The sequence below is a fragment of the Heteronotia binoei genome, chromosome 5 (assembly GCF_032191835.1).
Source record: "Heteronotia binoei isolate CCM8104 ecotype False Entrance Well chromosome 5, APGP_CSIRO_Hbin_v1, whole genome shotgun sequence".
Classification (NCBI taxonomy): domain Eukaryota; kingdom Metazoa; phylum Chordata; class Lepidosauria; order Squamata; family Gekkonidae; genus Heteronotia; species Heteronotia binoei.
In genome coordinates this window covers 37,490,090-37,502,468 of record NC_083227.1, presented here as the reverse complement: position 1 = coordinate 37,502,468, position 12,379 = coordinate 37,490,090, and the positions used below count along the sequence as shown (strand labels likewise).

General features: G+C 45.1%; 1 protein-coding gene across 2 annotated transcripts in view; it reads right to left on the bottom strand.

The window, feature by feature from the left end:
* LOC132571447 (C-type lectin domain family 2 member D-like) overlaps window positions 1-12,379 on the bottom strand; it is a 38,784-nt gene that overhangs the window by 9,253 nt on the left and 17,152 nt on the right. For both annotated transcript variants that reach the window (XM_060238240.1, XM_060238241.1), the window contains exons 2-5: window positions 11,903-12,063; window positions 6,111-6,197; window positions 3,426-3,595; window positions 2,737-2,834 (exon numbers count right to left, since the gene is read on the bottom strand). In XM_060238240.1, the coding sequence (XP_060094223.1) occupies window positions 2,737-2,834; window positions 3,426-3,595; window positions 6,111-6,197; window positions 11,903-11,969 (422 nt within the window). In that variant the 5' untranslated portion in view covers window positions 11,970-12,063. The remainder of the gene's footprint in view (window positions 1-2,736; window positions 2,835-3,425; window positions 3,596-6,110; window positions 6,198-11,902; window positions 12,064-12,379) is intronic.

Below are 12,379 nucleotides of genomic sequence, written 5' to 3'. Positions count from 1 at the left end.
TCTGCACTCTCTTCCCAGCTCTTTCACTTCCCCGCCGCCTTTCTGTGCTCTCTCTCCTGTTCTCTCACTTTCCTGCCACCTTTCTGGGCTCTCTGCCCGCCTCTGTCGCTTCCCCGCCACCTTTCTGCACTCTTCCCCTGGCTCTATCGCTTTCCTGCCACCTTTCTGCGCTCTCTCCGACTCTCTCGCTTTCCTGCTGTCTTTCTGGGCTTTTCCCCACCTCTGTTGCTTCCCCACCCCCTTCTCCCGGGCACACTGCTTCCTTCCAGTCCCCTCTTCTTTCTCTTTCCCTGCTGGTGGCTGTCCCTGGGGGCTTGGGCTGGAGAGTGGACCTCACTGGTGGGCAGGCAGGTAGGTGTGGGGATAAGGGAAGAACACAAGTGAGCTGGGGGTACGTTGTGGTCTGTCTGGTCTGGTGCATCCTGCTTTCTGAGCCAGGCTGGCTCCTCGCTTGCAGGTCCGTGGAAGCCGTGTATAAGTGTGCTGGCTGGCTGGCTGCCCCTTCCCTCCCTCTAGGGAGGGGCCAGCAGAAGCACCCTTTGAGTACAGCTGCTGAGGCCAGCAGAGCAGAGGGAAGAGAATTTAAAGTAAAAGAAAAACCAGAAAAAGTAAACTGTGTAGATTAATTTATGATGTTTTCCTTCCTGGTTCTGGACTGTGTGGGAGAGAACCTGCCAGAAAGCCTGGGGTGCTGGTGCAGGGAGATGGCTATGTCAGCCAGCCAGGGCAGGAAGGCAAGGGCCAGCCAGATACTCCATTATTACGAGGGAGAAGAAGGCAACATGGGGAAAAGTGTTGCAAACTGCCCAAGAAAAAACCAGGAATAGCTAGCTCCTGAGCCTTTCAACAGTGGTTTGACTTGCAAAGATCTGCTTTGTGGCATGAAGCTGGGCACGATCTCTTGGGATGGCCATGAAAGGCAGAGTTCCAGAGGCTCCAGCATACAGCTTTTTTGGTATGGGAGGGATTGCATAATTACCATGAATGTATGTGATGAAATTGCCATCGAGATTGTTTATGTCCTTCCTATCTCAAATCCCAGTTCTCAGCAGATTTTTTTTTTTTTTTGCAATTATACCTATTTTAGGAAAAGTCTGGACCTTATTTGGAAGTCTCTCATTTTGTGTGTGTTTCATTTCCACACCAAAGTATCTAAAATTGAACTATTTCAGCTATAATAATAAGTATTCAGAATTACTTGTACCTAGCTTATTGAAATGAACAGGTTGGATCTTGTAAAACATTTCTGTAGAGCATGACTTTCTCATCTCACCCCTTCCCACAGCAGCCCAAAATGTCCTGATATGCCACTCCCAAGGGGACAGGAGGAACCACAGTATCAGAAGAGACTTCCTAAAAATCAACCCCTTCCAACAGTGGAGCTCCTTCATAGGATCCCAAGTGATGTGCTAAATATAAATTGAGTCAAATAAGGTTGCCATTCTCCTGGTAGGGACTGGAGATCTCCCAGAATTATAACTGATCTCTAGATGATAGAGATCAGTTCCCTTGGAGCAAGTGGCTGCTTTGGAGGGTGGAATCTATGGTATTATATACCTCACGGAGGGCTAGACTCTGGTGTGCAAATCTCACATGTTCATGTGCGCTGACCTGGATAGCCTAGGCTTTTCCTATCTTTTACCTGCCTTGGTGTTTTTAATGGAGGAGGGTCTGGTTGCACATAATTCTACTGGAGGCTGTCTCTTCCATAATAAGGGCCCTTCTCCCTGTGTCTTCAGTCAGTGGCCCTAGAAAGTATGTACAGGATGGCACTTTAAGGGCATAATTCTGTGTTAAGAGGCTTAGGAGCAGGTTCCTTCATTCACATCACCTTTCAAAAGCAACTGGCTCCCAAGCAGGTTTAATCAGAAATAAGCGTAGAATCAGTGGCACGTTAAGACAAACAAGTTTTATTCAAAGTATGAGCTTTTGAGTGCACGCACATGAGAACGCATACCTTGAAAAAATATTTATTTATTATCACTCTGGCAAGCTGCTCAGCCAGTTTGTTTGCATTGAAATTCTAATAAACCCCAGATCCAAACATAATACAATATTATAGTTGGTTATCAGGTCAGGGGAAGGGGGACGTTAGAAGTTAGCCTTGCCCAGGGTGCCAGATGGTCTAGGGCCAGCCCTGAGTGTGGCCTAGTATGCAAATGATGGTGATATCAGAGGTGTGGCCCAGTATGCAAATGATGATGTCGTCAGAGGCATGGCCTGGTATGCAAATGATAGTGATGTCAGAGGTGTGACCTCACATACTAATGAGTTCCTGCTGGGCTTTTTTCTAAAAAAAAGCTCTGGTATAGGCAATAAGGTAAACTGGTGGATCCTATTACTAATCCCAGAGAGGAACAAGCCCTCCTGATGATTTGAGAGCCTGATCCCAGGAACAGACTGTTGGCTGGCCATCCCTATCACAAACAAAAAACTGTAGCTAAATTCAAGCCCAGCAGCACCCTAGAGTCCAACAAGAATGGAGGGAGAGTAATAAGCTTTTGAAAGTCAAAGCTCCCTTGCTCAGGTATCTGATAAAGGGGGCTTTGATTCCAGAGAGCTTATACCCCAAAATTCTAATTGGTCTCTGTGGTGCTGCTACTGGGCTCGAGTGAAGCTGTTTCACTGCAGACCTACATGGCTAACTTCTGAAAGAAAACTGTATGGCTGCCCCTGGGAAAAGTTTCATGATGAGGTCTTACTGCCAAAGAGTGAAAAGGAAAGAGCAGGCCTCACCTTGCAATTTGGCCATTTTGCCATTTCCAGGGCTGTCCCAGGAGCCTTGTGAGGCCAATCCAATAGGGCACTTTCTCTCTATACCGCATCACAAAATCCTTAGAAGAAAAGAAGATGAATGTTATATCCCTGACCTACAATATTTGCTAAGCCAACGACTGAGCAACTGAACATATTTTTAATTTTAAAAAATGAATGGATGATGGAATACATTCTTACATTCTCTACTGCTCATGTCTTCAAAACCACTGTAGCAAATAACTGGGCGAGCAATTCGGGAAATGCACTTCAGAAAGAAAATAAATAGTTTTGCCCCATGATATACTACAGATTAAAAGCTGATGTACTAAATGTTTTTTATTTGTTCAGAAATCCCTTCAGCTTTCTCATGCTGCCTAATAGCTAAGGGTCACCAAGAGGACATTTGTTTGTTCACTTCATTTATATCTTGCCTTTCTCCTCAGTGAGGACCCAAAATGCCTTACATAATTTTCCTCCCCTCCATTTTGTCTTCACAACAACCCTGTGAGGTAGGCTAGGCTGAGAGAGTGACTGGCCCAAGGTCACCCAGCAAGCTTCCATGGCAGAGTGGGGATTGGATCCTACTCTGACATTTTAACCACTGCACCAGAGTGGCTCTCAGTGGTGTTCTGTAACAGAAAAATTAATGCAACATTTTCACTGCTCACCTTTTCCTCATTTTCAATTGTAGCCAGGGAGGCATTATATGAAGAGCAGAAGTCCTGGCTGCTCGTCCAATTCCTTTCCTCATTAGAGAAATAATAGCATATTCCTTCATAGTGAAGCCAACCAGGAGGGCATGACAAAGGGCATGGAGAAGGTGAAACCAAACCTTTAACTGAGGAAGAAACAGAATTAGATGGCATGTTGTCCAATCCTGCCCCTTTCCTCTGAGAAAAGTAGACAGAACCTGAGATGGTCAGTCTGAATGCCAGCAGAACCTATTTCATAGAATCACAGAGTTGGAAGGGACCTCCAGGGCCATCTAGTCCAACCCCCTGCACAATGCAGGAAAATCACAAATACCTCCCCCACACTATCATTCCCTTAGTACATTCAGAGAGAGAAAACAACATCACAGCTAAATGAATGCCATTCCTCCTATAAACCACTGGCTATTGAAGAGAATGTGGCCACTATTCCTTTAACCCATTTATTTTACTCTCTTGAAGTAGGGGGGGGAGGAGAAAAAAAACTATAAAGTATTTATACTACCTATCTAAAGTTCTGCTCAAGGTGGTGGTTGAAAAGTCCTGTCAAGTCCCAGCCAACTTATGGTGACCCCTCAGGGCATTTTCAAGTAGGGTTACCAGCTCCCATTGGGGTTCCCCCAGTTTTGGGGGCTCCTCTCTGCCATGGACCAGATGGCTGGTGGGGAAAACCCCTCCCCTAAAGAGGGACATTGCATGAGGACACACTGGTATTAGGGCAAACTCTATGGTTTTGAGGCCAAAAAACCATAAGAGTTTCACTCAAATACCAAATCGTTCCCTTGTGACACCCCTGAGGCAATGACATAACTTCCAGGTTATATAACTGAGCTAGGGACATCAAACAACGTCCACCCCCAGAACGCCCTCCAAATCCCCCCTGCCGGATGGGTGAGGAGACCTGGCAACCCTGTTTTCAATATACAAAACAGCTGAGAAAAAACCATCAATATTTTCAAAAAAGAAATCTAACATCATTTAGTATCCAATATAACAATTATTATTATTCAAATTACTTGTGATAAGAGTTGGCAACAGCAACACACAACGTTGGGGAGCACATGCAGGCTTGTCCAGGGTTCTTCGCATTTCGCTTCTGGCGGGAAAGAATGAACTGGTTGCCTCTTTAGCTAATGACAGGATTTATGAGTTCCAACTAATATAGCCATTGGACTTGAAAAAGTAACTATGAAACATGAAGTACACTGGACAAGCCCCACATTACTGCCTTCTGGAATTTTGAAGCATCTAGATCTGTCTGAATATATATATTTATTGGATTTTCAATGTTTATATTACACTTTTAATGGACTATTAGACCTCTACTTGTGTTGCATAGGAATTTACAACATTGTTACATTGTTCTCTGATGTGTTGCGCCTGCCTGAATTCCCCAGTGTTGTGAGTCATTGCCATCAACTCTTATCACATTTGAATAATAATAATTATTATAATCATCATCATCATCTTATTTATATCCCGCCCTCCCCGCCGGAGCAGGCTCAGGGCGGCTAACAGCTAATGGATACTAAACAGTATTTTCTCAGCTGTTTTGTATATTTAACTTCTATGCTGAGAATTCCATTTTTCTTGCTTAACCCCAATATCCAAGGCAAGAGACAGAGGTGGTTTTGCCACTGCCTGCCTATGTGTAGAAGATGACGACTGTGGATTTATACCCCAGCCTTCTCTCAGACTCAGAGCGGCTTACACTCTCCTATATCTTCTCCCCCCACAACAGGCACCCTGTGAGGTAGGTGGGGCTGAGAGGGCTCTCACAGCAGCTGCTCTTTCAAGGACAACTCCTGCAAGAGCTATGGCTAACCCAAGGCCATTCCAGCAGCTGCAAGTGGAGGCATGGGGAATCAAACCTGGTTCTTCCAGATAAGAGTCTGCACGCTTAACCACTACACCAAACTGGACTTCCTTGGCGGTCTCCCATCCAAGTGTTAACCAGGACTGATCCTGCTTAGCTTTGGAGATCTGATGAGATGCAGGCCAGTCACCTTGAGGCAACTTACAAACTAAAAAAACACCATAAATCATCATAAACTAGCAATATAAAGTAAAGGTAAAAGTAGTCCCCTGTGCAACCACCAGTCGTTTCTGACTCTGGAGTGACATCAGATCACGTTTTCATGGCAGGCTTTTTAGGAACATTCAAAAATTTTAAATACTTTTGTCTCTAGGTCTGTCAGACAAACATTCAGCACAAGTGAAACTTTATATAGAAAGCCATCTCAGCATTGCTTTCTGCCTGTCATGTTATTCATGCTGCAATTCTGTATACTAGCACCACTTGTGTTTTGGCATGACTGCTTGTCTCCTGAGCACCAGGGGCATCAAAGAAGGCTCTTTCAGATTAAAAGACAAGGAACAATCAAATCTGTGTTAACCACACAGGCTCTAATTATGGTGATGGTGGAAAGTGCAGAGAAGTCGCAGATGACTTACAGCAACGCCTTATCAGGCTTTTTAAGGCAAGAGATATTCAGAGATGGTTTGCCATGGCCAGTCTCTGCATAGGAACCCTGAACTTCTTCGATCCAAATACTAACCAGGGCCAAACCTGCTTAGCTTCTGAGGTCTGATGAGATCAGGCTAGTCTGATATCACCATAATGCCAACACCAGAACAACTTACCTATTAAAACAACAATGAGGATTATATTCAGGATTACAGAAAAGATTAGGCACTCTTTATGTGAGAATCTTCCGATCCTCCTGTTTGCTAAAGGAGAGGGAAAAACAGATGTGTATTGGTTATAGCATGCAATATGCCATTTGTCTCTGATTGGCACAATCTCTCCAAAGGTCTGAGTGCCACCTGCACAATTGCTCTGGGAGAAGATACTGGCTTCCAAGGGTTGGTTGGTTTGGAAAACAGTGTAGGAGGAAAAGCTAAACTCCCATCCCATGTGGAGCTGTCATGGACTCTTAAGTTAATTGGAATAGGCTGTTTAAAACGCTTCACATAAGTAGGCCTGAGAATCTGATTTCATTTCCTGTGCAAAATTGCAAGTGTGCATTTTTCCTCACTGTGCCCCCAATTTGGAGTTTTGGCCTCAGAGAGAGAACTCATTGACCAGCAAGAACCAGTTCTGCTGTCCACTGTTATATCAAGAGGAGGAGGATTTACTTCACTATCTGAAGAAGTCCTGGAGTGGCTTACAATCGCCTTCCCTTCCTCTCCCCACAAAGACACCCTGTGAAGTAGGTGAGGCTGAGAGAGCTTTGAGAGAACCAAGGCTGACCCAAGGTCACCCAGCAGCCTTCATGAGGAGGAGTGGGAATCAAACCTGGTTCTCCAGACTTAGAGTCTTAGCCACTACTCCTCACTGGGTCTCAGGTGAGGCAGAAAAGGGGCCTGAAACAATCTCTGTAACTATTTTATAATGGTTATAACCTACCTTGCCGGTTAAGAGAAATTAATGAAATTTGCTAAAATAAATAGAACAGGCACTCTGTTAGGCAATGTGGAGCTATGTTGTTTCCCCATCAACTGTATCCTGTCGCAAGTGAGTTGATTCTACACCTTTCAGACCCTCTCTCTGACCAGTGTTCAGCAGTGCATCAGAATTTCCAGAGACAAGCCAGCTTCTTGATGGAAGAGATTGCAGGCACAGCTCAACATGGCATCTCACTGCAGAGCCCCTGCTGAATCACAGTTGCGTCTGACATCGTGTAAGGAAAGCACAAATCATTGCAGCAGCAAGCAAAGGCTGGGAGGCAGCCTTAGGAGCATTAATGGCGGTGAGAGCAGAAGAACTGGAAGCAGCCATAGCAGGAGAAGGGGTAGCAGGCAGCCAGCCAATCAGCAAGCCTATGGAAGAAAGCACAAGTGGGAATTGCAGGTGGATTTATTTATTTATTTATTTGCAGCAAGGATTCAAAGCCTAGAGAAGTTCCATGTGGAAAAGGGCGCTCCACAAACCTTCCCCATGAACTCCCCTTCCCTAAGGCCGAGTCAGTTTGGAAAGAATAAGAGGCAATATCACATAACTGTCTTGCAAAGAATTGCATGGTACGTTAGGTAAGAAAGGAATGGATTTTTCAGCTTCCTGTGGGAAGATGCATGGGAATCAAGGAGAAACCCTGTGACAGCAGGGGGAATGATGGGGTTTCACCTCTGCTCCTGAATGAGTATTATGCACTAGGCAGCCTGGCATCCCCAGAAGCCTTTGAGGTGGGGCAACAGACAGAAATGACATCTGATATGACATTAGCATGTTGAGTGACATCCTAGCCATCCATACAAACTCCTTGTGATTTTGGGGAGATAACCAAAGTTGCCCAATGTGCTAATGCCACATCTGGGTTTTTGGGCAGATGTGATATGAGATGGCACCAGACACCCTTTCCAGCCCCCGACCTTTATATATTTATTTACATTATTTATAGTGTGCCTTTCTCACTGGGATTCAAGGGATATTACCCCAAATGAATCAACACAATCAGCAGGATGGGACATTTGATAAACAGTGCAATAGGATTAGGATTGTAGACATCTGGAATCAACTGGAAATCTAAAAAACTGTACTGAAGTTAAACATAAATATTAACATGACACATTAAAAACTGCAAAAATTACACAGTGGGATACTATTAACAGCAAGCCATATGCAGCAATATAGACCAGGGGTGGCGAAACTGCAGCTTGGGAGCCACATGCCGCTCTTTCACACATATTCTGTGGCTCTCGAAGGCCCCACCACCCCATTGGCCAGCTTGGAGAAGGCATTTCTCTCTTTAAACCACTTCTCCAAGCCAAGCCAGCCACCATCTTGGAGAATGTATTTAAAGTTGCTTTCTTTCCACCTCTTCTTCTCTCCCCCATCTATTTGCTTGCCTGCCTCAAACATCTGACGTTTATTCTATGTGGCTCTTACATTAAGCAAGTTAGGCCACCCCATAGTCCATAATCATTTATTCAGGTAAGTTTGTGAACCATTTTGTGCCATGGAACCCTGTTGCCTGCACAGAAAAGCCCTCTTGAATAATTCAGTTTTGCAGTTTGCAGAAAGTCCGAAGATTGGGAACTTTCCTGACCTCAGGCAGGCCATTCCACAATGTAGGAGCCACAACAAAGCATGTGTGTATGTAGGCAGTTGTTGATTTCGTCCTGCAGAAGGCCCTGCTGACTTTTAGTGAAGCTATTGTGGAGAACCATAGGGGGGAAAGGTCCCATAGATATGAGGGACTGAGGCCATGAAAGACTTTGTATGTGATCAAGGCCAGGGCCTTGCCAGCACTCTGGTGCCAGACCTGTATGTGACAGCCAATACCTTAAACTGGATCCCAGTAACTCACTGGCAGCCAACAGAGTGTCTGTAGATTGGAAGCAATATGCATGCGCCATCTATCTCTGGATAACAGTTGAGCTGCGGCATTCTGCATTAACAGAGTGTCTGAGCCTGATTAAAAGCAGAGACCGATATATGGCACATTATGATAGTCTAGTCTCAAGGTTGCTGTGGCATGAATCCAGATGGCCAGAGCAGCCACATCACACTAAAGGAACATCTTTTGGGCTAAGCGGAGTTATAAGAAAGTGTTTTTTGCAACTGCACTAACTTGCTTCTCTGGCAATAATGTTGGATCTGGTACAATCCAAAACCTTTTGAGTCAGCAAGGGTCAGCTGAACTCCCTAACCAACATTACCCCTATCTCAGGGTTTTGTTTCAATTTGCTCACTCATTTGACATTTAACCACAGCAGCCAGATAGAAATTCAGGACCTCTGAAACATCACCAGGAGATTTAGATAAGGAGACATAGAGCTGGATATTGTCAGCATGCTGATGACAACCAACCCCAAAAGTATGAATGAAGCACAAAGGTGGGAGACCTTCTGCTACAAACTGGCAACCTCCAAAGTGTGTGCCAAATACAAGTTCCGTACACTGAGTAAGATACCCCATTCTTTCTATTGGGTGTGCAGAAAGATGAGGAAAGATGGAAAGACAGCCAACAGCACCTTAAAGCACAATATCTAACCAGTTTAAAGATATCTCAGGGCCTTTGAGCTTCCTTTTGGAGGATTTTTTTCCCACTTGCGAATGTGAGCATACACTCAGGAGATTCTCATTCTTCTTCTAACAATCCTCAAGGCTTCTAGCAGGACATTCTGCGAAACACTATCAACCATGCGTTAGCTGGTTAGATAGGAGGTTATATAGACAAGAGGAGCTAGTTATATAGGTTATATAGATAGGAGGGGCTGCTGGCAGAAACCCTCTTGTTCACAAGTAGACCTGCGTTGCCAGAGAAGATAGTCGCCCTGTTGCAAAACAGCAGCAGGCAGAAGCAGGTTCACTTTGGGGAGGAGTTTCCCTCCCTTGCAGAGTCACTAGTGGGGGGGGGGGGTGGAGTTGGTGGTCTGGAGGAATCCTTCCTTGCCAGCACCTCTGCTCGTGAGAAACTGCCTGTCTTCCTTTCCAAAGGTCAACAGAACAACTCAGCCGAGGCAAGGAGAAGAAAAAGTCCAAAGCAGACACCCGTGCCTTTGAGAACAAGGAACTGAACACCATTGAGGATGATTTCAGGTGGGTAGCCATGTTGGTCTGTAATTCATTTGCATATCATATATTGCAGATGCCCCTGGAGGAGCCTGCTGGGGAAATGCGTAGCCGTAGGGAATTTTAACTGAGTAATAAAGTATACTTTTGCTTTCCTTGCACCATTGGCCTTGACCTTACTTTTTTTTTTATCTCTTAGCACAGTGGTGGCCAAACTGTGGTTCAGGAGCCACATGTGGCTCTTCTACACACATTGTGTGGCTCTCAAAGCCCCTACCACCCCATCATCCAGCTTGAAGGCGTTTGTCTCTTTAAATCACTTATCCAAGCCAAGCCAGCCAGCAGCTTAGATAATGCATTTAAAGTTAAAGTTGCTTTCTTTCCACCTCTCCTCCTTCCCCATCTATTTTCCTTCCTTCCTTCCTGTTCTCAAAATCTGATGTTCATGTCTTGCAGCTCTCAAACTTCTGGCATTTATTCTATGTGGCTCTTACATCAAGCTAGTTTGGCCACCCCTGTCTTAGCAACTGGCATGGCGCTTTTTATTTTCTCCTCACAACTCAAAGACCAACAAGATTTCTCAGGGTTAGAATCACAGAATTATAGATTTGGAAGGGACCTCCAGGGTCATCTAGTCCAACTCCCTGCACAGTGCAGGAACTTCACAAAAAATTGCTAAGGATGTCAGAAAACAGGCAGATTAGCATCTTTCCTCCTCCTGGGCAACTCAAAACCTGGGGCAATGGGTCTGTGGGCGAGATGCAGACCACATACACAAATGGCAGCACAGAAATTACTTGCATGTGGTATTTCAAAGCTTGCTGCTTGGCTGCGTGAGGGCTGAGATGATGCTTTGCAAATAATGTGACTGAAATAAATATTCTAGCCGGGGGAGCAAAGTTACTAACTTGAATGCAAAGCGTCGGTTTCTTCACACACACACACACACACACAATCCTGGGTTCACCATCAGTTAAGACCACAAGAAGGTGGGATGGACTATATGAGCATTTCCACCCTGCCTTGGGACTAGGGTTCCCAACTTCCAGGTGGGCTCTAGAGATCTCCTGGAATTACAACTGATGTCAGGAGTACAGAGTATATGCGTAGCCGTAGAGAATTTTAACTGAATAATAAAGTATACTTTTGCTTTCCTTGCACCATTGGGCTTGAAAATGGCAGCTTCAGAAGGGGGAATCTATAGCATCAAGTTCCCTGCTAAGCTCCATTCCCTCCCAAAACACCACCTTCCTCAGGTTCCACCGCCAAATCTCCAGGAATTTTCTGATCTGGAGTTGGCAACTCTACATTGGGACATAACTTAGGAAAAGCAGGGGATAGTTGACCCATAGGTAGAATTAGGATAAGTGGAAACAAAACAAAAATTCAGTATGGACAAAAGGAAATGCTTCTTTACACAGAGGATGATTAACATGTAGAATTTGATGTGAGAGGACATAGTGATAACCACAGGAATGAACATATTTAAAGGGGGATTAGATAAGATTTATGGAGGATAAGTCTATCAGTGGCTATTAGCCATGGTGACTGAGGGGAACCTCCACATTCAGAGGCACTAATTCTCTGAATCCCAGAGCCAGGAGACAACCTTGAGGAAAACCTCAGCCTCTACACCATGTTGCTGGCCCTCCAGAAGAACAGGATGGCTGCTGTGTGAGACAGGAACACTGGACTAAGTGAACCCCTGGTTTGATCCAGCAGGGCTCTTCTTATGTGATCACTGACATATAAAGCCATGAAAGTGCTTTCAAATCAAGGGACATCCTTTTGCGTCCTCAAAGTACAGAAATGTTAGCTATAGAAGTATAGTCTGGCTGCACACATACAGTTCGGTTTCGGCAGGTGGCCATTCTAAATCCCCACTCTCTTTCCTTCCAGAGAAAGAGGCTGCAGTTACCTGAATGCCCACTGGGGACAGGAGCATCCAGCTGGGGCTTTTCTGAAGCATTGTGTTTGATCTCCATCTTTCCTCTGTGAAGACCCAGGAGCTGTGAGGAGGAATAAACTGCACTCGAGAGACAATTCCTATTACATGCAGAGCTTCTGGCCTTCCTTCACCTGCAATCGCAACACCAGAACAGAACATCAGGTTAGGCTGGCAAGTCCACACTCAGGTAAGGAAAAGCCTTGTGAGAAGTTGCACACAATAAGACAAAACTTTTCACAGTGCAAACCTATGCAGGTGTATGCCAGTATGGCAGAGAGCCACCAAGGACCCCCAGACAAAGAATATGTTTGGCCCCCCCATTATATTGGCTTGCTGTTACCATCCATGATTAGAATTGTCAATTAAGGTCATAATAGCCCAACCTCATGAGATCTCAGAAGCTAAGCAGAGTTGGCCTTGGCTAGTAAATGGATGGGAGACCACCAA